The sequence below is a fragment of the Zosterops lateralis genome, assembly GCF_965231275.1.
Source record: "Zosterops lateralis genome assembly, chromosome: 3".
Taxonomy (NCBI): domain Eukaryota; kingdom Metazoa; phylum Chordata; class Aves; order Passeriformes; family Zosteropidae; genus Zosterops; species Zosterops lateralis.
Window position 1 is genome coordinate 31,915,577 of NC_139764.1, and position 26,273 is coordinate 31,941,849.

At 34.3% G+C, this 26,273-nt stretch overlaps 2 protein-coding genes across 9 annotated transcripts in view; one reads left to right on the forward strand and one right to left on the reverse strand.

Annotated features, from left to right (window-relative positions):
• The window catches only part of AKT3 (AKT serine/threonine kinase 3), a 380,155-nt gene that overhangs the window by 130,911 nt on the left and 222,971 nt on the right, over positions 1–26,273 (reverse strand). The gene's annotated exons all lie outside the window — the stretch shown is intronic.
• SDCCAG8 (SHH signaling and ciliogenesis regulator SDCCAG8) overlaps positions 1–26,273 on the forward strand; it is a 106,969-nt gene that overhangs the window by 5,412 nt on the left and 75,284 nt on the right. For all 8 annotated transcript variants that reach the window (XM_083857256.1, XM_083857252.1, XM_083857251.1 and 5 more), the window contains 11 exons: positions 1,757–1,921; positions 2,028–2,110; positions 5,615–5,728; positions 6,141–6,266; positions 6,561–6,701; positions 8,072–8,136; positions 9,827–10,015; positions 12,104–12,242; positions 14,876–15,028; positions 17,205–17,339; positions 20,387–20,503. In XM_083857256.1, the coding sequence (XP_083713382.1) occupies positions 1,757–1,921; positions 2,028–2,110; positions 5,615–5,728; positions 6,141–6,266; positions 6,561–6,701; positions 8,072–8,136; positions 9,827–10,015; positions 12,104–12,242; positions 14,876–15,028; positions 17,205–17,339; positions 20,387–20,503 (1,427 nt within the window). The remainder of the gene's footprint in view (positions 1–1,756; positions 1,922–2,027; positions 2,111–5,614; positions 5,729–6,140; positions 6,267–6,560; positions 6,702–8,071; positions 8,137–9,826; positions 10,016–12,103; positions 12,243–14,875; positions 15,029–17,204; positions 17,340–20,386; positions 20,504–26,273) is intronic.

Below are 26,273 nucleotides of genomic sequence, written 5' to 3' on the forward strand. Positions count from 1 at the left end.
AAAGTGAAACAGTTGACTTAAACCCTTCTTTTTGGAGTCATTGCCTTGTGAATGGTATTTGGGATTGTTTTACTAAATTATGAATGTTTAAAATATGCATTTTAGGTCTTCTTTTACATTAAATTCATTAAAGGATGGAGTAACCAGAAATGGCAGTGCGAGCCATAAGATGACCGGGCTTTAAAAATAAGTGCTGAGAGAAGATTAATAGATCAGAAATGGGTCAGGTTATTATTAAAAATTAGCATTGCTAAAAAGAGAGTGTCAATGGACTGAGGATATATTCTTAAAATAATGCTTTTTGGAGGTTATTTATATTTAATGAGCTGTTAGTAAATTACAACCAAGTAGAGAAGACTGAAAAAATGGTGAAAACTGTTAAAGTGGGGGAAAAAATCAATTTCCGAGGTTCAGTCAAGATGATGTGAACTTGAAAAACATAAAGTGAAGACAGAAATACTTATCTAGCTTTTGTTTTCTGACTTGAACTGCTATTTGCCTTTCTGTTTGGAAGAAAAGAGCTATTAAGGTTTTTACAGCAACCTATAATCTGGGGCATGTCTTCTGAATTCTACCTAGCAAATGCTGTGATTATTGTTTGAAGGATTTTTTTGCCACTGACAAGAAATGCATCGTATCAATTTAGAACTTACAAGCATGTAAAAATTAAGTAAGGACATCTGTTAGAAAGGTTACCATTTTTCTAATTGTAGCAGTTACTCCCATAGAAGATGTTTCCTTATAAACTTGGTTCACAAGAGTGAAATTGCTGCTCTGTGGGCATTTATACCTAAAAGAAGTAATAAGTGAGTTGTCTGAGGTCCAGTGGTGCAAACTAGATGTATCCTTATCTAAAACTAAGCCCATATTTTGTGATTTCCAATTCATATGTCATGTCTTAGCTGCAAATGTCTCAAATTTCTTTATTGGCATATTGGAAATGTTCAGCTTTATCACAGCAATGTGGCCTTTATGGTGGGTGTATATGATTTTTGTGAAGTCGGCTGAATCAAATAAAAAAAAAAAAAAAAAAAAGAAAGGAATATAAGGAAAAACTATATTGAACATTAGATAAGACCTTTACTGTAACACCTGTCAGTAAGTCAGTTCTTGAAAATATTTATATTTATCTGGATAGAGGTTTTCTGTTGTGTTTGTTTCATCTTTTTTCTAGAATAGTGTGTGTTGTTATTTATTTTTCACACTTAATCAGAAGTCATCAATCTTTATTAAATAACTGATTTATGGTGGCTTGGTTTGCTGAGTTATTACTTCATTTACTCAGGTATTGGTTTCATTGTGTGACAGCTTGCTTTCTAATAATGTGTGGTGGCATCACTAAAATGCAAAAATGTTTTTCTCGGTTTCCAGTCCTGCATATTGTAGAAAATGTAACATGAGCTTTAAGTTCATTGAACAGTATGGAAGGTGCATATGCTAGAAAATATTTTAGGGTCAAGTATATTAATACTTCTGCTCCTGCAGTATCGTAATGTATTGAGGGGCTAAGATGCTGTGTATAGCTCTGCTCAGAAAAATTAGGTTTTAGTAAATATTTTGCAAATATAATAGTTTTTTTTTGTCTGTTTGCATTAGATAATTGCTTCCAGTGCTGAGTTTAGGTCAAGCAGTCAAGCTAGACACATGCTGAATGCTTGTAGTACTCTCATGTTTTTTCCCATTAAAAATATCAGCCAGTAAATAATTTCTTTTACGTTGTTTATTGTGGCTAATGATGTGTTTGGGGTTTTTTTAGAACGTGCCAGTGAAAGCATCTCTGAACTGAAACATGCCTTGGCAAAAGGTGATGATGGCCCTGGATTTGACCAGTCCTCTGTGGATGAGGGCAGTGACAATGCAGACGGGGCCAGTGATGACTGTGGGAACGCAGCCAGTCAGGAACTGCAGCAGAGTCACGCAGGTAAGACTATTCTGAAAACAAATGGTTTAAACATTGTTAGAAATTATACTAATTTCAATGAAAAAAGTAATTATTTATTAGTTATAATGGTTTTATCTCTTTCTAGTTAACCAACTTAAAATTTTGTTGGAACACCAAGAAAGAATGGAAAGTGAAGAGTCTCCCTCAAGCAGGAAGAAGGCAAACCATGTATGTTTCTTCTGGTTTCAGTTGTGTTGTTTGAATAAATGCCATGCATGTTGATTTTATAGTATACAGAGAAAAAAAGAAACATTGAATAATTTTTACAGCCTTAAATACAGGAGTTTCTTGAGGCTATGACCAGAATTTGGTATCCTTATGACGATAATGGAAGAAAAAGGAATCTATAATACAGGGTTTAGACTACTCTCCTCTTTTTGTTGAGGGTGCAGCATGGTCATCCACCCTTTTTGTTTTGAAAACACTTGGGATAGACAATAAGGAAAAATTTCTGAAAAAGCAGCCTCTGTTTTCCTTTGACTGTACCTTAAGGATTCTCAATGTCCTTCTTATGCTTTATGCTTTTTCTTGAAAGAGTTAGAGGGGTTCATGCAAAAACAGGTTTTGTAGTTCTCTGCCAAAATGCAGTGGTCTCTGTCAAAGTTTGTTCATGCCTTTAAAAGGGCTTTTCAGATGCTGCTTCACTGAAGCAGAACTGCACCAAAGTATGTGCGTTGCACTGTTCAGTTACAGAACAGCTGCTGATTGCTCGAATCTCTACAGAAAAATATTTCAAAGGCATTGTTGCAGTTTTATCCTTTGATGGCCTACACTGAATATTTTTGGTTTATACTAAGCAAGACAAGCAGCTCTTTGCTGTCAAAGTTAACATCAGAGTAATCTGAAGCCTGTATTCCTACTGTGTCACTTTCAGCCTGCGTAATGAGCATAGTTCTGCTGTCCTGACGTTAAGGAATTTTATTTAAAAATGTGTTTGAGTGTTCTAAGATCCACGAGTTTAGTATGGTTGTCCTGCCAGGTATTTTGCCTCATAATGTCATGAGTTAGTGTTTTGTAGCTCAAGGGATTGATGCATCATTGGTTGACTTTGGCATGACATGAATCAGTATCAGTTTGTATTTAGCTTTGGAAGGGAGGGAAAGAATCTTTTATTCCATCTTTGGTGAAATTTTCTACTTACATTGGGAAGTTTTAGTACAGTGGAAAATTTAGAAAATGGAATGCTTTTATCTAAGATACTTGGGATAGTGCTTTCAGGGAGTGGGTCAAAGAATAGAGGAATGAACAGAGAAAAAATAGGAATTTCTGTATTGGTACAGCATTGTCCTGTTTCTTCCTCTTGAAGTTTCCAGTGAGAGACATTCTGTGAAGTGGTGGCTTTATTCTCTGCAGCTGTCCTCCATCTGCTTGAGGATATGAAAGTGTTTTGAAGGCAGACAATGTGTAAAGCTCAAAAAAATGCTGAACTGTGAAAGTGCACACACACCAAAAAAAAAAGCCCAAACCCTCATAAAACACAAACTTGTCTGTTGATTTACTGGACAGTGCAGAAATGCTTCTTGTATAAGAAGAAACCAATTTCCCAAAGGTTAAGGAAAGCATAGTTATATTATGAGTAACCTTAACCTTTTGCCTTCAGTGATGCTGAAATACCTGATGACTGCTGAATAGTAAATGACTGCAGGATCTATACCTAAGTATAACATTTCACAAAAACTATACTCTTCAGTAACCTTTGCCACATTTTATACATATAAGTAATATTATCACAACAAAATTCCCTTTTCTTGCCTATTGATTAAAATTGCAATAGACGTGGAATGAGTACATCCTTTCTTTGATTACACCCAGATGGTCGGGCAGAAATTTTCCTTTTCTCTACACTTCATCACCTGAGGTCAAGGCCCAGCAAGATTGCTTCATATAACAACTGCAGTTCTGCAGGCTGGGTTTTGGCTTACCTAGCTGCACCCAGCTCTGTTCCTGACGCTGCTGTTATAGCTGGAGATGTGATGGATTCCTGTTGTTTCCTGCCAGTTTATAGGGTAGCAAAGTTTCTCTAATTCCGTGGTTTAGATGCTTGAAATTTGAGGCATTCTGGAAAAGTACAAGGTGGGCCAGTTTTTTTATTATGTTGGCAAAACTGTTTGTCACCCTTTAGAATGCTGGTTTCTAAAGCTGCTACGCATTTATATGTTTAATTCTTTTCAGTTTTAAGTATTTGAATGTAAACAACATTTCTGAGACTCAGGCGTAATTGTTTGGTTATTCATACTGATCAGATGTGTCTTTCAGTTCTGATTTTAATATTTGGCCTAATTTAAATGCATGCTTCCCTGACCTCTGTTCTTTCACCCTGTTACATGTTATATTGTGAGAATGTTAATTAAAAAATCCCAAATCAATTTATAACAATTATGTTGTTAAGAAGGTAAAAAAAAATCAGAGGTCTTCTGTTCTTTTTGTGTTGGGAAAATACCTGCTACTTTCTTTTTAGTGAAAAATTCCTTAGCACTATTGTTTACATTACAATGGTGTTTCTCAGTTTTAACATTAGAACTGTTTTTCAGTTAAAAAATTTGAATAGAAATGGAGTTATTCCACATTTTCTAACACTGCTGTGGTATAATCTTGTCAGGGAGGCAGCTGGAGGTCTCAGCTACAAGGTGTTTATTATGCTTTCAGAGAAGAGGGGCAGATGAATAGGAGGCAGAGACACAGATGACTTACAAATATTATCAAGGCTATATTAGATATACTTTAACAAGTGTGGTTCATTTTTTCAAAAAAATTATGAAGTAATGAGGATTAAGAATTTAAATCAAGGTGAATTCTGAGTCAATAGAACATGGGCCTAATGTCTACTGAGCCAGGCAGAATGTGTTATAAATTTGGAATTCCTTTTCAGAATTCCTTCTCTAAAGGGATGTTTTTTCAGATGGTTCTGGATATCCTCCATTTGTCTCTGCAATCCTGGTTCCATGTATTTCAAGAGTGTCCATGCCTTTAAAACAGCCAATACTTATATTTGGTATAATTGGACTGTAAGTTATTTGTTGCTAGAAACTTTCACCTCATCCTAATTGAAGGATTTTACCTTTATAAGGATTGGACAAGGAATTTTAATGCATTATTGGCAGAACATGTAGATAAGATAACTAGTAGATGTAATAGCTAGCCATTAGTAGCTTGGTTTGCTTTTTTAAAATTTTGCTTTGTGGGTTGTTATTTTTTTTGTTGTTGTTGTTTGTTTGTTTGTTTGTGTTTGTTTTTCTTTTGGTTTGGTTTTTTGTTTTGGTTTGGGTTTTTTTGTTTTTGTTTTTTGTAATGGTGAATATTTCAAAAGTAATATTTAAAAACCAGGGTGTGGATTTCTAAATCGTCAATTTTTTTAGACTTCAGTTATATTTGAGAAGTATTTAATGGACTATTTTTGCACAAAAAGGTATGTTTCTGATCTAAAATCATAGGTGTTAGAATTACGTGACTTTCAAAAATAGGGATATGCATAAAGATCCTTGTTTTCCTTCAGACGTGTGAACTAGCGCTAGAAATGTATCTGTTGTTCCTCTGAGAAGACTCCACTGACAACTCTGTGTGCATTTTGAAGCCTTACCAGAAAACTGTAGGTTGTAGTCTGTGTGCAAACAACATCTTACTGCAATAATGGAAAATCAGAACATAACACATGCTGTTCTTTACTTCCTTCAGAAACCCCCAGAAGCTGTGCCTGCAGACTTACCAGCTCTTTCTGATCTCGTTCCTATAATCAATGATCAGTCACAGTACATTAACCATTTGGAAGCAGAAGTGAAGTTTTACAAGGTATCAGACAACATATTTAACCTACTCAAACCCTGTTCCCCCAGACGTGAAGAACTGCATTAAAAGCAGCTTACACTTAGACTTGAGATTCATTGCTTTAATGGCCAAAACGGAGCCAAGTGCAATTCCCTTACTCAGTAGATCCCTTACTCTGTGTCTTGGTATCTGGTTTTTAAGGGTCTTTAAAGACATTTTTATGTCCTAGCACAAATATAAATAAGCTTTTTTTAAAAGAAGATTTATGGAAATTTAAGCTGCAAAAATACAAAATCTGTCTTTTGAGTATTCTTAGTTTCTCTAAAAGGGTTGAAATATTTGAAAATATTAGTCTTGACTCTTGGTCTCAAGATGCGTTTCAAATACTGATGGCCATCTTATGGAGCCCTTTAAATACAATTCCTTTATCCTATAGGAGGAGTTGTGTGGGATGAAAGATCGAGAACAGACAGTTTTACTTGAAAATGAGGAACTCCATCAGAAGCTGAAATTCGTAACTGCAGAATACATGTTGAGAGAACAAACTCTTCTAGATGCCTCAGTAAGTTTTTATTTTTTGTTGCTTTAATCAGTGCTCAAGGATCTGGCCAGATTATTTTTATGGAAAGGTATACAAATGGTTGTCCGCAAATGGAATTTTAGTCAAAATTTAGTGAGAATTTGTAAACGTGGGTTTCCTTGGGTAGCATCATTATCGTAGGTTGCTAACCTAATTAACTTGTGTAGGGTTATTGTATTCCACAGAGAATTATAAGATTCAATAATTAAGTAAGTACATTTGTTTAAAAAGCCAGCCTACATAATCATAACCAAAACATTAATACTTTTATTTTAGGCAAATACTCAGAACTCCTGGCCTGTAGGTGGTAAAGACTGTAGCACACACCAGCCTGTCACCTCATCACCAGCACATAACAAAGATCAGGCTTTTGTTACAGCAGCTTCTGCACACGAAGTAAAATGGCCTGTAGAACTGGTTGGTATTACCTTTCTTCACAGAATTCTGTCTTTGCAAAACTGTTCAGTGTTGTTGTTGTTGTTGTTCCAGTTCTGATGATCAACTTGGTAACAGACAGAGGTAAAGTTTTAGTCGACTGAACCTTAATCTGAGCTCAAATTTTATTCTCTTAAAACTCATCTTCTCATTATACCCTAATTAATATTATTGTGCAGTTAGATACAGATGGCAGGTTGTATCTGCAGATGATGATTTCCTGGAGATAATTCTTGTTTAAACATGATGGCTTCACTGTACTTTGGAGACTCTTAGGAGTAACACAGTGCCCAAGCAGGTGGGAACTAGCTGGTGTAATTTATGTAGCCCTCCACACAAACGCTTTTCCTAATGAATTGTTCTGCTCCTAGAGCAGCACAGGCTCAGTAAGGTACAAAAGTAGCTTTGTACAATCTGCTTTTCCTTAGCTGAATTACACACCTTGTGCTTTTAAAGATACAGAGGAGTCCTAATAATTTAGAGCTGATGTCGCTTCCTGTACTTTTAGTTTCAGAAGATATTAATTTTCCTTTTGCTCTGGTAGTGTTAGGGGTAGTTTTGCTATCTTTTAGGAAAAAAAACTTGGCTAACTGAAAAGTTTTGGTATATTTTATCCATTTGCACTTTTGTACTCTGGAATTTATACGTTACTTTAGTTCTTTAATTATATGGGATTTGGGTTTTTTCAATAGAAAAATATAGTTTGAGGTTTTTTGTGCTATTATTTTAGAGCTGAAGACCTCAGTGGTCACTGATGCTTGCAGTTGTTTGGAAGCTATTTTTACAGGAATTACTCTTTTCTTCATCTGCCACATTTAAATTAGGAGAATCATGTTAATTGTAACTTCTTTCTAAGCGTCATAGTTAGCTAAATTTGTAGTGCTTTATCTGGTTTGTTATCACCATTGTATTTAACATGGATGTGGTTGATTCACATACCTAATTCTTGACCAGATAATCAGAGTAACTCACTGTATTATAAATAAATACCCTGTGTATTTGAAGTTCTTAATAATTATGTATTATTTGCAGTTTGTGGGTGAGCAAGAGCAAACTTGAGACATGATCATCAGTTTCTGTGAATCATTGTAGAGAACTGAGGAGTGAAGTTGGAATTGAAACAATTTACCATATGAGGATCTGGCAAAAAAACCTTATTTAGAAACAAAAAAAATGGGAGGGTTGTTCACTTTTTAGACTTCCAGAAATGTGAAATATTTAGGTTTCTCTGCCACTAGTATATCAACAGGCTTATGTCCTCAGGGGAAAAGAATGTGGGTAAAGTCTAGGTTTATTTGTAAAGACTGTTATGAAGAAAGCAAGACATATCTTTTCTCCCATCTTTTCTAAAGGAGAATCTAAAACTTCTTTATCAAGAAAAAGTCAATATCCTTGATGATCAAATACAGTCTCTAAGGTAAAGTGAATTTTTTGTCTTAAAATAATCCTTAATAAATTGTCACTGCATAACAGCAGGAACCACTCTTAATCTGAATTTAATGAAGAGAATGCCTGAATGTTGTGTCTCCTGATAGTGTCCCTGAAAACTGGTTTTCTATTAAGTTCTCTCAAATAAAAATGTAGTAAAATAGAATGTTAAAACATCTTATCTTTTTTACCCTCTTGCCCCTAAAAAAGGTCATGTAAATACACCTCTCAAAGAAAAAAGTTACAATTTCAACTTGTGTGACAGCTTCCATAATTAGCTACTTTCTGCCACTGTTTAATTATGTTTTTCCCTAAATAAATCATGGTTTCATATATTTGAAAATGCTAAACTGTTTTGTCTGTAAAAAAGAGTTATTGGTAGGGAGACAAGTTAAAAGAATGTTCTCTGCATTGGTGAAACCTGAAACGTGCAAAGCCAGTTGTCTTAGTGAATGTAAAGGAGGGTCTTTAATTTCAGCTGTATAATCCAATTTTTTCCCCCTTCTCCTCAAGTTTTATATTTACTCCAAAATAATTTTTGGAGGCTAAGCTTGTCTCAGAAGCTCTGCAAGTACATTATTCAGCCTCTTGATTTCTCCTAAGAGGCATGATCTTGCAAACAGGAAGTTCTGCAAAGCTAAATTTTATTTAAGTGAGAAATTATATCCCTTTCAGTGGAACTATCTTCCCTTTTAACTTCAAGGATGAATGTACACAGGACTTGCTGATTTCTGTCCAAGACTTTCCAACACTAGGTTTGCTGCACCAGGACTGTCTAAGCATCTATGCAGAGCAAATTCTGTTCAGGTTATAGTGGCTTTATATGTAATAGACCAAGTACTAAAATTGGAAAAAGTGCACAGAAGATTTTCCAGATGGAAATAAGAATGCATGCAGTGTATATATCATGTGCACAGTAAATCCGATGCAACCAGAATGTGTCAGACTTCCTATGTGTGTGCTGCCCAGATGGCCTGCATAACAAACCCAAAGCTTTGGATTCATTGCACAATTTGTCAAATTGATCTATATGTGCACAGTGTGCATTTGTCTGGAACTTCCTGATGAGAACATTCCTATTGCTTGCGATCTCCCCAGCCTGACACATGCTTGGAAATTCTGGCCGAGCACCTGGTAAAAATTTTGGAGACAAGTAAAAATCTTAGCCTGTTTTTCTGTACATGTGTTTGACCTCAAGTTGTGTATATTGCTGGATCTGAGTGAATGTGCTGATTACGTCTGGGTTCTTGTTTAGGGAGTAGAGAATAAATATGTAGTTAGTGATATTATTAATAAAAACAACAGAAAATTGTTAGGGTATTGAAATATTTATACAGCTGATAGTGGTTTTTGTTAATGAATATTATAATTTGTTCAGACAAAATGTAAGCCTACAGATTTTTTCTTTAATAATTTTCTGTTTAACTTCAATATTTTCTGATACTATGGAGGAAGAAACACAGTATTGTTTTGTCTATTAATAATTTTGATTGGGCAGTTCAACTGTTATTTCTCTGTTAAAGTCTTCCTTAGCCTATTGAAATGTGTAAAATAATGTTCATTACAGAGATTCTTACAGTTCTCTTTAGGTTACATTTGTAGTTATAAATTATACATGAATATGACTTGTAGATATATGTAATTTCACAAATAATATTTTTTTTATTTCTTCTTTCTAGAAAAGACCTTTCAGAATCTCAGAAGACATGCAAAGATTTGGAAGGAAGGCTGAAACACCAGAAGTCACTGTTTTCAGCCCGAAATTCCAGCCAGGTTGGTGGTCTGTGCCTGAACTGTGCCCAGCATGAGGCTGTTCTTGCACAGACTCACTGTAATGTTCATGTTCAGACCATTGAGAGGCTGATGAGGTAGGTTGTGGGGGTGTGTACTTTGTGAATGAAGTATGGCTGCTTCACTTTGTGAGGGAAGTGTGGCTGCTTGCATCAAACCATTTAAGTCTCAATGTCTCAGGTTACCTTCGTAGAGAGATGTGCATTTATGGAACAATATACTCCCAAGCTGGAGTCATAATGCTGAAGTCAGTGAATATAGGTCCCATCCACTTCAAAATCTACAATAGCTTTGCTACTTATTTCAAGTGGGAAAGAATTTTAGTTGTTATCATGTAATTATACCTTGGGCTGACCAGATAATGAGAATATTTACAGTCTGTCTCCTGCATTTTTTGTACAAACAAGTCTTTCACTCTGTCAGCACAGATATTGTGCAAGTCCCTGCATTTTGGTTGATTATTCCTTGCAAAAGTTCATTATACTTCCATAGCTGGAAGTTTTTTCTGGCTCTACTTTATTCTTCTTACATATAGGGAACTTTTCAGATGCATCAACAATAGGTTGTGTGCCTGGGGTAGGATATATTTCCTACCCCAAACACCTGTAGCAGTTCCTTCCTGACTACAATAAGACAGGGAAAAAAAGTTCCATTGGATAAAAACAAATTAAATTATTTGCTGCAGCCCTTTTTTTTAAATTCTTGCTTTTATTTCAATAATTCTAAAAATCACAGCTATACAGGCTGAATATATGTAATTCAGGGATCCCAACATTAAATTCTTTTTCTTAAGGAATTCTGCCAGTCAGTCATCTTCAAAAAAAATCTCCCTTTCTACTTGCTAGTAATAATGATAGGATACTCCAACTTTCTCAAAGTTTGTTTAACAGCCATCTATTTATTGTCAGATATCTGAACCTTAGAATTTCAGGCTATTAGAATGAGCCTGAGATGGAATCACTTAGAAGCAGGGAGACTGAAGGGACATAGAGCATATATGTACTCAGTCAAGTGGGCACTATTCCTCTGCCCTAGATGGTTAGTGCCAGGGTTTATGTATTTTTTTCTATTATCTAGTCCAAAAATTTTCTGGCAAAGCTCCCTTGCTGAGAAGTCATGTTTCAAAATCTGCTTTTATAACAAAAGTAATTATCTGTCACAGATGTTGGAGAATATGAACAAACTGTAAATCTTGTCCTCTTTGTAAATTCTTGTCCTCTTATATTACACTTAGCTTGAAATAAAAGATTTGAACTGGCCTCTTTATCTATCTTAAACCGTTATTTCATTTGGAGGTATAAAAAAATCTGAAAGCTGACCTCTCCTTGTGCAGTTTATTAAAAACAAGGGTAGGAATTTTCAAAGGAACTTTATCCAATTCAAAAACAAAATGAAATTTCAAAGTATGACTGCTAGGTCTCTGGCAAATACAAAAAAATGTGTTACCATTTCACACAACATTAAGAACACTGCAGTTTTCAGCCAGAATCTTGAGCTGCACCTAAACCACAGACAGTTAAACTTAATTTAAAAGCTTTTAACATTTGAAAATAATGAAAAGGTGAAGTTAAGTATTACAGTTCTGCCAACTCTGCTTTCCCATTTAGTACAGATTTTAGTGTCTTAGTTAACAGAAGTTGAGAAGAGTTGTAGAATCCAGGTGTCCTATTGTTTGACTTAGTTCCAGTTTGCAGTAAATGGATGTACATTATCATTTGATATACTTAGTGATTACTTTTGAACCTAACCTTTCCTTTTTATTATTTTTTCCCTCTTTTACATTTATTAATGATAGTGTAATTCTATATTGCCTTTTTTTTTTATTTGCATGGATGCCTGTTTTGTTACATCAACAGAATGTGCTTGGCTTCCATACATCAGTGACTTGAGATCTACAATCTTTACTGGCAGCTCCTCTAATGGTCCATCCTTCTGAAATGAAGGGGTGGTTGTCAAGCAAATAATATTTTCAGTATCTGCTAAGCTTGCAGCATGCTGTCTTTCCCTCATGAGTTTTAGTCTTGCTTTGCTTACCACCCTTAAGTCTTTCATCTGTTTATATTTTATATTTGGTATTCCTGGTGTTTGAGTGTTTTTTGTTTTTTTTTCTTACAAAAAGAAATAGAATAAGTATCTGAGTTGTTTTTTTTTTTTTTAATATGCAGAGAAAGAGATGACTTGATGGATGCACTTGTTTCAGTGAGACAAAGCATGAAAGAGATGCAGCAAAGAGAATCTAATGCTTGTAAGCAAGTTGAACATGCTGTGCAAATGGCAGAAGAGGCAAATTTTGAGAAAACAAAGGTAAATCCATCATGAGATTATAGCTTTTAGTGTTCAGATCTAATGCAAATCTTAATTAGTTTTCATGCTAATGAGAGAATACATGCATAAGATCTTTGTCATGTGTTGATATGATGTAGATTTAAACCAACTGCACCATGTGACTGTTTCTGAGCAGTAATATGAATTCTGTATTCAAGTTCTTAAATTCTCATCAATACTGTGAGGAGTGCTGCATTTCTTAATTGATGTAATTTCACAAGCTAGGTGATATAAATTGAGTTGTAGAATTTTCAAAGATATTCATTATATGTAAGAGGATAATTTTGACATCAAATTTCAGACCTCCTCTGGAAAGAATAGTTAAAATGGGTACAAACAATTCTTCTTTGCCTCATATGAGAGCAGTGCAAGAACTGATTGACTGTCAGAGCTCTTTGAAGATGAGAAGTCTTGTCTAATGCTACCTGCAGGAAGCTTCTGGTGTTATGTAAATAATAATGATAAAACCAGTTTTGATGTAATGCTTGTGTTAGCCCTAGTTCTGTAAACAATCAACCTATACTGACCTAAATTATTTCCTTGATAGTTAGTGACATCTACTGTACTATTAGTGAATTACTATGTAATTGAGAGAGGGATGCTTTGGTTTGGTTTTTGTAATTGAATGCAAACAAGATTGATATAATTGTTCTATTGATAAAATCGATCTTATTTATATAGTGCTCTAAGAGAAGTCTGTGCTTGTAGGCTTCTGTGAAGTGCTACCTGTTTGTCTACAAGGCTGAATAGTAGTCTGTGTTTTTTTCATGCTCCAAAACTGTTTTAATATGAAGGAACAGGATTTTTATTTTTTTTTTAACTTATACTGCATTAATTTTGCCTTTTTACAAGTACTGGTAAACCTCTGGTAAGTACAAACCATCCTTTTCTTTTTCCCAGACCTATTCTACTCTTAAGTGCTGTTTTTCTTGATAACAAGCATGGAATCCCATAGAACAGTCCACGTAACAAAAGTGAGAAGTTAATACATTAAGCTTTCAAATAATATAATTGCAATATCATCAGCCTGTTGACCTGAAGTCTAACCTCAGGTGCTCATCATTTAAAACCACCATTTCTTCTTGTCTTTTGGTTGTCTCTATAGTTTGTGGCCTCTTGCTTATTGCATGGAGCAGCAAAGAGATCTGTTATGTTTAAGTTCATATAGTTGAAGCAAAATCAGGAATACATTTTCAACACAAATGTCATAAAAGAATAATTGTTTGAACTGTGCATTGTGCAGTCAAAACAGTGAAGCTAACAAAATACACATTTCTTCTTGAAATGCAACTAATGCAACTACTTTCTTCTGGTGTAGCATTGATTTAGTTGTCTACCAAACTAGAGCAGTTTAATGCAGGCAGTTGTTTGCTGAAGTTGATGATTACTTCCTACAGAAAAGGATTCAATGCCATAACAGAGGGATGCTCTCACCATGACAGACTTGTCAGAAGGAAAGGGACCCTGAAGAGGGTCCCACAGAATTGCCATAAAATTAATGGAGACTGTTAAAACATTCTCTAAAAAAACATGGTTTAACTTGCTCCCCTTATGAACAGTCCAAAGACAAAAAAAAATGAATAAAAGAGATTGGCTTTAAGTGAAGGAAAAATAAGCAGTTAAAAAAAATTGAAAATAAAGGGTAAAAAGTTAGAATTCCTAATGGGAGGTTACTCTTGCTTCTTTGAAACAGAATATGCTGGACATCAGTGAAATGTTGAAGTTAAATCTAGTTTGCTTGTAGGCTAGCAAAGCTCCCTTTAGGGTGCTTTGAATACTTGGATTTACTTGTAATTGACTAGTGTATTTCTGATTTAAACTGATGTAACACTCAAATTCTACACTTTGGCAGAGATAACAGCAGCATTGTATAAATATCTTCTTTTTTCCCTAGCATTTTTAGAAGATAGTGAAGACAGTGTTTTGAGAGTGTTCTTGAACTTGTATTTCTTCATTTTTGATAGAGAACCCATCTATAACCCTGTGTTTTAGCACCTGAAATTAAGTAGTACTTTATGAGGTATTTAGTAGAATTAATTTTTGACAAACCTGAAACGTATTTGTCTAACTTTTTTTTGTATCTTTACTGACTGTTTTCAGGTTTTTTAGCATTCTGCGCTCAGTAATTCTCTTCAGGAGAAGACTAAGTGGAAGTGCATACATTTTATTAAATTTTCCTTCAGTTTTTTAGTTAGATAGTAACCAATGTATTTGCAAGGAGTCAAATACTGGAGGCTGATTCTAGCGATGTGTATTCAGGAATTTCAGATTTTAAATGTAAGGCAAATAATCTTAGTTTTAGAAGAGCAGCTATTTATTTGGAGAAATATGCAGAAAAATGCTTCCATCTTTGTCATGATTCCTAAAAGCAATTAAATTTCTCAGTTACAGTAGGGCATGTATATACCTACAAACATACACATCCATTTTCATTTTGTTAGCCCTACTCTAGATGCTAACACAATAGCATATGTATAAACATCATAATAACTGCATTTAAAAAAAAGATCCTTTCTAATAGCAAACTGGTTTCTTAGAAGGTGTTAGAAAAATACCATGTTTGTTTAAAAATGTTGCGTTTCTTTCACTTAAGCAAATTGGGGTTTTTTTAGGCTCTAGTCCACTGTGAGCAGCTGAAAAGCGAGATGGAACGACAGAAGAATTATCTTGAAAAGGAGTTGGCTGCCCAGTTAAATAAGAGGGCTGATGAGAAAGAAGCACTGCGGCAAGAAATGAAGAAGGAAAGGGAGAACATGGCAGCAATGGTATGAGTTGGGTCTTTTTCTGTGTATTACAATGAGTGTATCATCCTCTTTAAGCTTCTTTTGCTTGTCTTTTAGTTTTAGTTTTGGGTGTGAGAGCTCAGTCACTTGTACCATTTCTTTAAAGCAGTGGTAGATAAGTGATCCTTTGAGTTCGAACAACTGGGTTTTGTGCTACGTCACTAGATACATACTAGGTTGTTGATGTTATGCACTTTATTTTAGTTAGTATAATATTTTTAATGCACTGTGTCAGAGTAAAAAAGGGTTAAGTAATATGTGATGCAAGGTTTGTACCTGTCTCTTGTGTAAAAAGTATTATTTAGTTTGCCAAGGCAAGCATTCAGAAGTTAGCACATGCCAAATTTTGGATTCTTTGCTACTTTGATCTTATATATACATTAATGTTACAATATCATAATTTCAAAGTGATCTTATCATATGTTTAGTTTTCCCACCTGCAGAAATGTGTTGGAATCTCTTTTCTCACTTTTACTAATGTTTATAAACTCTCTGAGACAGAATCTGTCTCATCGTTTATGCCGTGACCATTGTGACAGTCCTAATAACCTTGATTTAGACTTCTAGATGCTGCTGTAACTTGAATACAAAACATGAGAGTTTTCTGGTCGAAGTTTGGAAACAATAGAATGAATTTCTCTCCTGATTGTAGACTTTTTCTTATTTTTGGGGACTTTTTTATAAGTTGTATGGCTTACTTCTAAAAATCTGGAGAGCACAGACTGAGCAAAATAAACCATTTAAGTGTGTATAAAAAAAACCTCTTTGACTCCAGATACAGAAACAGGTATTAAGCACAGTGATAGGGACTAAGTGATATTTAAGTACCTGAACTGGTACATAATCAATGATCTGTTGCTAGGAAAACTGAAATTAAAAAAATAACCTTTCACTGAAGACATCATTAAGCAATTCCTTGCTTGACTCCTTGCTCTCTATTAAGAAGTTATCCCTTTTATGACGTTAGTTGTTCTGTTACAGAGTTGCTTTAAAGCAGTGTATGCACTCCAAAATACAGCCTATTAGCATTTCATGCTTTTTTTTGGTAGAATATTTCACTCCATGTCATCACATCAGTTTGTATTTCATCACCCACTGAGATGTGTTTTACTGGAACCAATTCCCACTTTAAATTGTTGTAGTCTTTCTTTTTAAATCCTGCAACTACATTAAACAAAATATAATGACACTCTGATGATGTCATGCCTGATAATTAAAGATATGTGGAACGACTGTAGAAAATTATGATCTATGTTAATGATTTACATCTACATATGATTAACTACTTTTATGTTTTAGGATTATGAGGAGGTAGAAATGGTATACTGTGGATCAAGTCAAGATTCATCTGAATATTTTATTGTTTACTTTATGAAATAGTTTGTTTGAAGGGGAGAATTGGCATGATACATGAATCAGGTGGATATATAAGGAGCAAAAAATAGTTATGAATGTATTAATCCTGTGTAGATTTGGCTTTGAATTTCTGAAAGTTAACCTAGAACTGTCAGACACCATTATTTCCACTTATGTTAGTAAGCTTCAGGGCTAAATAGCTGAAGGTTCAGTGCCTCTGTTTTATTGTTACATTTTTTAATCATTCATCAAAATTTCATCTGAATTACATTAGAATTTTTAATATACTATTTCTGTATGAGTTTTGCGCTACAGTATGCTTTGATCTATAGTGTTGAAATATTTTCTGAACTTGAAAGTTAATATAAGATCTGTGGTTGCAACAACAGTTTTCTTTAGCTGGAGGAACATGATTTGGTTTAAATCAATCTATATAAGGATGGATAAGGTGGTGTTAAATAGTACTCTTATATTGCAAAACTAAGGTAGCCAACTGCTTCTGACATCTTGTGTCCATATAAACAAGTCCTGGACACTAGTGCAGTTGATGAAAAGTTTCAAATAAACTACTGTATGATAAATAAACCAAAAATAGTGAACCCATTAATAAAATGTTGTTGCTGTATTCTGTTATATTATTAATAATATAGCGTATATTTTTATTGTAGATTTTTGATTTTTTATTCCATTTTTAATGTTATGTATTTTGTCTTCATACTGTTGCTTTTGAGGAGAAAGTTCCATAAGAGTTTAATCTGTGGCTGATCAGATTGCATCATTACAGTGTTTTGGACTTTTTCAGGTGACAGCTTTGTCTAAGGATGTGGCTGCTTTGGAGGCTCAAGTAGAGAGAATTACAAGGGAAAAGAATTCTCTAGTAAACCAGTTAGAAGAATCACAGTGCCAGCTTGCATCTCATGAAATGGAGATGAATAAGGTAAGCACATTTATAAAGAAATTTTGAGCTTGATTTTCCTTATCACTGTAACCTGAAATAAGGAAATTTTTACCTTATCCATTTTCCTCTGTTTTGTTAAGGAATGTGTGGTAACTGTAGACTTCATCTCAATATCCCAGAGGCACTACAGCTATCCCAGTTGCTAGAGTAAAATAACAACTTTTCCCATTTCCAAGTCACCTTGTCATGCAGAAGCCAGGTTTTCTACTTTGCAGCCTATGAGGATTACTATTTAAAACACTATCCCAGTGTTTCAGTAAAGAAGTGAATTTGGACTGAGTGAGACAACATAAAATTCAACAGTGTCTTTAATTGCTACCTGTGGGACTTGCAGTGCTAAAATAAAGGCAGCTATATCAAATCACTGGTTGTCAAATTCTTTCCTTTAGACCTTTTATGTTCTATACTGCTTAATTCTCTAATAATAAGTAGAGCTCTTACAAAGACATCTAGTGAGGAATTACAGGTTGACATGCATCTTGTGTAGGTGTATCACTCTTGGGTGCTTTATTTTGCACGTTTCTCAGTCGATTAGAGCCTTAATGAGGGTCATAACATGAGAAAGAGAAAAAGTATTTATTACAGTCTCTTGAAATATCTATATTCCTTACCAATAATCCCAGGGCTCATCCTACCTCCCCAGTTGTTAACTGCAAGGATTTGAGGAGCAATTTATTCTTTGGGCCTCTAGAAATTTCAGGAGAGGTTTTCAACAGTTCCTATCTTCCCCTGCTGCCCTGGCTGATGGAAAGAGGCAAAAGTATTGCAGAAAATTCACAGCAAAAAGTCATCCCAACTTACTAGAAACTTTATTTTATTTTTAACTGAAAGACAAATGAGTGTTTTAAAAATGTCAGAATGGTTTGATTTACCAATTCTGAAACACACTTTCGGCTGGGTGCACAAATGACAAGCACCACTTACAGGGGTGAGGAGGTGGTGAAAGAGAAAGAGGCAGGAGGGACAAATATTCATTGGTCTGAAAAGAATAATTTTGTACCCTACCAGTCTGAAGGTACCTCTCTGGAGATGATACTGTGGAGCCAGTCTCTGCTTCAGTTCATGTTAATACAAAGATGAATAGGTGGTCACCTTGCAATAGTCTATTAATTGCACTCTCCTGAGAGATTGGAAAACTTCATTTGTGTCCCTGTAGTAAACCAAGAAGTCTTGAATATCCTGGAGGAACCACTGAGCTGACAGGATTATATGCATCACCCTGACATTTTCATTGACTATGTGACATCTTTGCTTGTGAATCTGACTGACTCCTTGTTTCCAGACTCAGTTTGCCATTATTAAAAACAGCAAATAGCAATACTTCTGTTTTGAGTTTTATCCAAAATATTGTTTTTCTTCATGCACCAGCAGTCAGGGAAAGAAAATATGGAGTGAGGATCTATTTCCTTCATTCTTGAGGAGACTGAAAAATCCATTATTAGGACAGCACCATCTGCTGATTCTTCTGTGTTATTCCCTTTGTACAGTGTGTGGAGGAGCTGAAGGCAAGGATTGCTGTATTTTTTTAATTTCACTTGGAGGAAGTGACATATTGCATTTTGTTACATCCTTCAGATAAAGGAAGGAGGAGGTAGAAATCCAGGGTTTGCAAGCTATGCAGTTGCATTTCAAGGTTTTTTTAGCTGCATATAATATTTTAGTGTTTAAAAAAATGCTTTAGAACTTTGCTGTTCTTCAGAGCATTTGCTGCTTTGCATTATTTGGAATGGCTGAATTCACAAGCTGTCCTTTGAATTTATAAGTAATGCTACTTCTTAAAAGTAGTTTAGGTTTTTTTAGTTAGTTTAGGTTTTTTTCCTAGAGTGATTTCATTGCAGTATGCATATTTACTTTTTCCCTACGTTTTTTTTAAGGAGAAGAAAAAAAAGTGAAAATGAGAAGAGGTATAAGACTGAAAAACAGAAATTAGTTTGGGTTGTAGAATATGTGAGAATGTTTTTGCGAAGTGCAGAGGATTGTAGCAGCAAATTAAAAGGGTGTACATTTAAGGAGCAAGTGCTGAAAGAATATAAGCAAGGCAGGGAAGTAGAGTGAGTTGGAAAGAAAGTTGACTAAGAAGAGCTGTGAGTAAATACATTTGCATTCTCACTAAGGAATGTGCATGTATTTGGTTGGTTAATTAAGGTGAAATGAACAGACACAAATTGGAGGTGATGGCACAGGATAAGGACAAAAAAGGGACAGCTTAGATTGAAAATTGGAAGAAAAACAACCCTGCACAGCAGTAAAGTTATGTGAAATGGATTAATGATCTTCTGGTTTTCTTTTGCTGGTTTTTGGTTTTTTTTATCTCTTTTACTTTCTCCTAACCCTTCACATTTCCCCTGAAGTTGAACTGCCAGATTGAAAGGATTGAGGGGGTAATATAAGAAACACTCCAAGAGCAGAGAATGATTGTCCTGTGTGAAGTGATTTCCTGAAATGTTGCTTTGATCCATTTCTTCTGGACTATGTATTAATTTAAATTAAAGTTTTTTAAAAAAGAATTTATCTTCAGTTTGCAATAAGTTTGTAATGCTCTGATCAAACTTTGAAAATTACTGTGTTAACATTTAAACAATTTCTTTCTCAACAGTGTAAATTTGGCAAGTTAAAATACACCTTTTTTTAGGAGTGTGATAGATGCTTTACTTCTACATTTTGGAAGTGTTGACATAGACTTTCTTGGGATTTTACAGAGAATGAGAGAAGAGTATCAAACCAGCAACTGTCATTTAACTGTAGTGATATGTATTTACAACATAAGCATTTATACTTAGCAAAATCTTGATCCAAATATATTTGAATCTAGAAGATACTGCATATGTCAAAGTTAATGACTATATATAGAATTCAGATCCACCTTTCTATGTAAAAACACGTAGCATTTGTAGACCTAAAATATGTGTAAATTAAAAGTCTGGTGCATTTCAATGACCTGTAGAGGGCACCAAAAGATCTAATTGCAAACCCTGGTCTATGGATCCTTGAAGCTAACAGATCATGTTGTCTGTGTAATCTAACAGGTGTGTGGAGAAATGCGCTATCAGTTGAATCAAACCAAAATGAAGAAGGATGAGGCAGAAAAGGAGCTCAGAGAGTACAGAACAAAAACTATAAGGGAGCTTGAAATTAAGGACCAGGTAAGAGATAATACTGCTATAACTTTGCAGTTATTAGTAGCCTAAGTAGGGTATTTTCAGAAGCTGGAATGATTCATTTTTCTAATAGTGGTCATTTATTACTGTTAAATGGTTTAAATTAATGGCAAAAAGCCAGCTTTTACTGCTAAATAAATACCTCTTGGTTATCTTAATCTTGTTTTCAGCCCTAGTATGTTCAGTTTTGCGCATCACTCATTCCATGATTTCATATAGGATTACTCTATCATATTGTTCATACCAGCTACTTAAATTCTATGTACTGTATAAATGTGTTTATACACTTTTTCTCACAAATAAATCCACACATAATTACCTATACATGCAGCCTAACAGAACATTAAAGACTCTAAGCATAACCTAATGATACCAAAAATGAAAATCATTTATCTTCCAATTTCTTTAAAGATTCAATGTTACTGAATGCTGGGATTCATAGAAAAGTTTAAAAATAGAAACAAAACCAAAACAAAAGTAACCTTCTAGAAAAAAAAACTATAGAAAAGAATTCACGTGGCATTAACTGTTGCTTATCTAAAACTGGGGTTTATATTAATACAAAAACCAGTATATGCCTTACAGATAGTCTGTGAGAAAACATCCCATGCAGTAAGAAAGATTATTAGAGTAACCTTCAACATACTTGGCAAACAGCTTGAACAGGTGTAATCTGCATCTTTTGAAGTGGCCTTTTTCTTGAGGGTCTATCATTTTTCTCTAGGACTTCAAACTTTCAAATTCCTTCTTCAGTTGTGATTTGCACATAAGAGTCGTCTGAATACAGAGATATATAAAATGCACATGAGGATGATTTTTAAAATATTTTTTTTGTTATTTGAGCAGCCTATCCAAGAGGTTTTGAACCATTCTTTTAAATAACTGAACAAATCATTCCCTGTATAAGAATAAATGTAGAGGGAAAATGAAGTATTTCAAAAATTAATTTTTTTAATTACCAGTTCCTCAAAAGCTGCATGTAGGACAGTAAGTTTATTACCTTAATAGTACAAGCTTAGTCTGGAAGCAATATTAATTCAAGTTATAATGAAAATATATGAAAAATCCAAGGGAGGAGCTTATTAGGTGAAATAACCCAGCACAGAATTATACAGCGCAGAAGAAGAGAGGTCTTAAAGCATTCTTTTTTTCAAGGTTTGCTTTTTTTTTTTCACTCCTACATCCTTTAGGCCTAAGGACACTGAAAAACAAAAAAACAGGCTTGTCGTCTGTGTCTTGACAGATATCACAGATAAAAGAGTTGGCATAATCTTGGCATACAAATAAAACAGGATGTGTTTAATAAGATACTTGAAGAAGTATCTTGGATTTTAAATCCTGTTCTCCAACTTGCTTGAGGATTGCCTTTTGAACAAATTACAAAATTTAACAAAATATTTTATCCTCATGTGATGACATACTGGTATTTTAATCAGTGTGGGGCTGAATACACTGAAATGTGGTGATTTATAATTTGATATAAAGTGAAATGATGTGAGGGAGGGTTCCTATCAGCAAAAATTATTAGATAATTATGTTATTATATTGTTCAAATATGATTGTTGGTTCCTCAAAAAAAAAAAAGGAAATCAAACAGTTTTGAAATTCTCAGACTCAGTATCTAGCAGTTGTTTTATAGCTATGGTTCCAGTAACCCAAAAAGTTCTGTGTAAGTCCTAGGATTATTTAACACATTAAAGGCAACCTAAGAAGAGTGTTAGAGTGCCTTGTTCTGTTGTTGCTTGTTGGCTGGGGATTTTTAAATGTTCTAACAAATGTTAATAAGTTATTTCAAATTATTTTCTTTTAAAGAAATGAAAACAGTTCAATTGCATCTATCTTTGTATTTAAAGAAAACCTGAAATATTTTATCTTATGTGGCACTGAAGAGCAAATAATAATTGTTCTTTGGTCTCTCAGCCATGACCTGACCTTCTGGCTAAGAGACAGAGCTGATACCTTCCTTGGTGACCATCTGTTCATAATAAATACATATTTATTTTTTTTAAAGTAGAGAGACAATAATGTATGAGTATCTTCATGCTATTCTGTATTAAATGATGGTTTTGTCTCTTTTAAAAGCAAAGGATCATGTTTTGAATTGCCTTTTAACATATTGAGAGCTAGTTTACTGTTTCTTGAGGTGTAATTGTATTTTTAATTCTGCTGTAGATAAATTTCAGTTTTGAAGATATTTTTTAGTTTACATGGAGTGACTTTAAAAAAACAATTAAAATTATTCACATATGTCAACATAGGCAGAAAGCCTCACATATACAATTTAGGATCACCAGATACATATATCTGTATATCAAGGAAATACAGGTTGGTATTTATCATATGCTGGTATTTATAAAACTTACTCAAAATTGAACTTATATTTTTTAGGAAACCTAAAGAGAGTATATATATATCTTTGGTCTTTCTCCCTTTTACCCTAATATCTTTTTCCCTGTATTTATTGTTTGATTAGGACTAATACCCACGTGTCAATATCTGTTATAACTCTCTGTTATTAACATTTTACATGAATATTTCTTAAAAATTAAGATGCAATGAGCAATGTTACAATTTAAATTGAATAACTGTTCTGTAATATCATCCATCATGATCCTGATTAACATCAGGATTACGGAGGGAGGTGGGGGGAAAGACATGTACCACACAGTTTTCTGTACACAAAACCCACATCTGTTCATCTGGCCAGATATGTTGTAAAGTAGCATAACCTACTGGCCTCTCTTTTTCTCCCTCAGCCAGCCCTCCCATTGTGGATGTAGCTGTGCTGAAATAACAGTGCATCACTTAATACTTCTACTGCTTAGGAACAAGCTTTATAAATTACATGGATATAATGCCTACGTGGCAGTAAACTGTGTCCACACTAGGGGTTGTACTAGCACAGCTATATCAGAGAGAAGTCACGCCCTAACCTAAATTGCTGTTATTAGAACAAAAATTGTGTGGCATATTTGACACAGCAGGGCTTCACTTTTATAATACTTTTTTTGTTAATTTGTAAGCTCTGCACGGCATAATTTATGCATTTTTAACAGAAATCATACTTCTGACACACTATGAAATTGTTCCTCAGATTAACATCACTTGCTCTTTTCTGCTCTGCCTTATAAAAATAAAAATAAAGTTCTCTGTTAATAATTTGCTTTCTGTTTGTCTGAAATAATTTATATTTGGCTTATAAAATCTTGCAAGCTTCAGCATGCAAAAGTGAAAACAGTTCTTAGTATTGGATTTTGCAGTCCAAGGCAATTTGGGCGTCCTCCTTATTAGATAGTTCTTACAGTAGCATGGCTCCACTGGGAGTTGCGGTGTCCTTGCAATAAAGTAATAGAACATGTTAAATTCAACGCCAGAAACTAACTGCAGCTTTTCAATTTTGTTTTATCATGCTTTGTGGAATCAGATAAAAACTTCATGTAGAAATAAATCCAAGCTAGTAATCTTAACCTATAAAAAAGTCTTTAAATTTGGGCAAATATAGTTTGAATGGGGGATTACACAATTCTGTTGCCTACCTTGTAGGCAACAGAATTAAAAGGTTCAGAAATACTGTTCTAAACCCCACAGATTTTTAAGAGTTGCCTGCATTGCAATTCATAAGTCCAATTAAAAGAAATTGAGACTAACTGACATGCATAACCTATACAAATAGGAAGAGCTACACACCAAAGTATTTTTGTGCAGTATGACAGAACCTAAATGATGCCTCTGTACATTATAGACTGACAATTTTGCAGACAAATAAAAATCTGGCAAAATTGCAGTCCAAAAGCATTTTGCCAAAGGGTATTTTGGGAATGTTTATCTCATTTGTCATAAATCCGTGATTTATAGTAACCTAATTTAGATGTTATAAGAGGAGAGATTACTGACTCTGTCTTCATCAAAAATAGTTCAGGCCAAGAATTTGGGTATATATCCTGGAAATGGTTCAGATTGTCCACAGCAAGACCAGTAACACCTTCTAAAGACCCTGATTCACTGAAATGTCTCTTTATGAACAGATATCAAGCTTTTATGAGTCAGGCTTTAAAATAGTAGTTTTCAACAGCTGTGACATATAGCATATCACCAGATGTTTGAAACTTGCAAGTTTTAATAAGTGGTGAAGATGGGTTAGGATTATGTGTTAAGTGTATTCTTGTAACAGTCTATATCTATATCTGATATTCTGTTTCCTTATTAGTTATGAAGGTGCTCCAGAAATTCTGTTTTGAAAAGAAATTCTATTAAATCAGTAAACTGATTTAATAGAATTATTACTCAAGTAAACTTGAGTAATATTTGGCATGGGGGAAAAAACCCAAAACTCAGAAGATAGCTTGAAAATTTTAGTATGAAATTTTCTCACCTGGTCTGACCTTGAGTATAATGGTCTTAAGTAGCAAACCCAAATTGCTGTTGGAAAAGAAAGTATTCAGGAAATGTGATAACTTTTACTGTAACTGAACTCTTCCTAATGAATCATTTTGTGTTTTGGGCATTCAATGCATTAATTTGAAAATGAGTAAATAAAGAGTAAAATGGCAGTACTTGAAGCCTTGCTTTGATAAGAATTTTCTGGCCTGCTCAGGAGAATATAATTCTTTTTTTTAATAGCTCAACCTACTAGCTTATCTTAAGATTTTTGAGGAAGACATTGACCTATAACCATGCATTATATATAAAATTATAATATGGCTGTTGCTGCTCTGCTGTGGCATAGCTTCTTTCCTCTGTCAGCCATCCATTCCTCAAGGATCAGTGGCATGAAGTTCTATCTATTTCCTTAAGAAAAATCCTTGGGACTGAGATTCCCAGTAGTAGACTTTTCTTTACCCACTTGTCTGCATTTTCTGTACAGGTCTGCTTCCCCATAGCATCTAGCCTGCTTCAAGGAGTAACACAGGATCAGGATTTTACTGTTGTAGTTTGGCCCAGGTAACCTTGATCTGTGTTCTGTCATCCATAGTGATGTCACCTCACAGTATATGGAAAGAAAAAAATTTTTATGTGCATTAAAATTTGTTCAAAGTAGGAAAGTAATTGCACATCTCTTGATATAGTGGGTTTGCATACTAAAATAAATACTTTGTTTCTGTTAGTTTTTTCTTCTTCTTCTCTGACTAGAAAAAAATGGTTGTTTTATCAATTTTTTCTGATTGTGTCAACAATCGGAAGAAAGAGTGCAAAAGTCCCTATCACTTGTCAATTGTTATTGCATAGGTTTTCTTTTCAGCTATTCCTTTATGCTGTCTAGAAAGTAAGAACCAATCTCACATCAGTAATCTTAAATAGTGTTTGAAAGGATAAAAGGAACAGGTTTTGTTCTCTCCTGTTTTTCAATAATGAAGTAGGTGTAATCTTCCCCTTCCTTCTTTATACATGCATCCTTCCTTTTCTGAAATTTTTATCAGCAAGTGAACCATATATTTTACACTATCTCATTGTCCCCCATCTCCCACCTGTGCAATCTATTAACAAAAAAATCATCTTGTTCCACTGTGAACAAAATCACTTTCTTATCTCTACTGGTGGCTGCTGAGCTAATCTGTAGTATAGCAATGTTCTCTGTTAAAATGTGACTGTAGTAATCTCTGTGGGATTGGAAGTTTTGTTCCTGAAATAGTATTGCAGGTCAGATATTCTGGCAAATTAAAAGCAAATATTTTCATGGAAATGATGAGGTAAAATCCTTGTATAGTATGTTTCAACTATTCACTGTTGCCATTTCCCAGGGTATTTATCCAAAGGG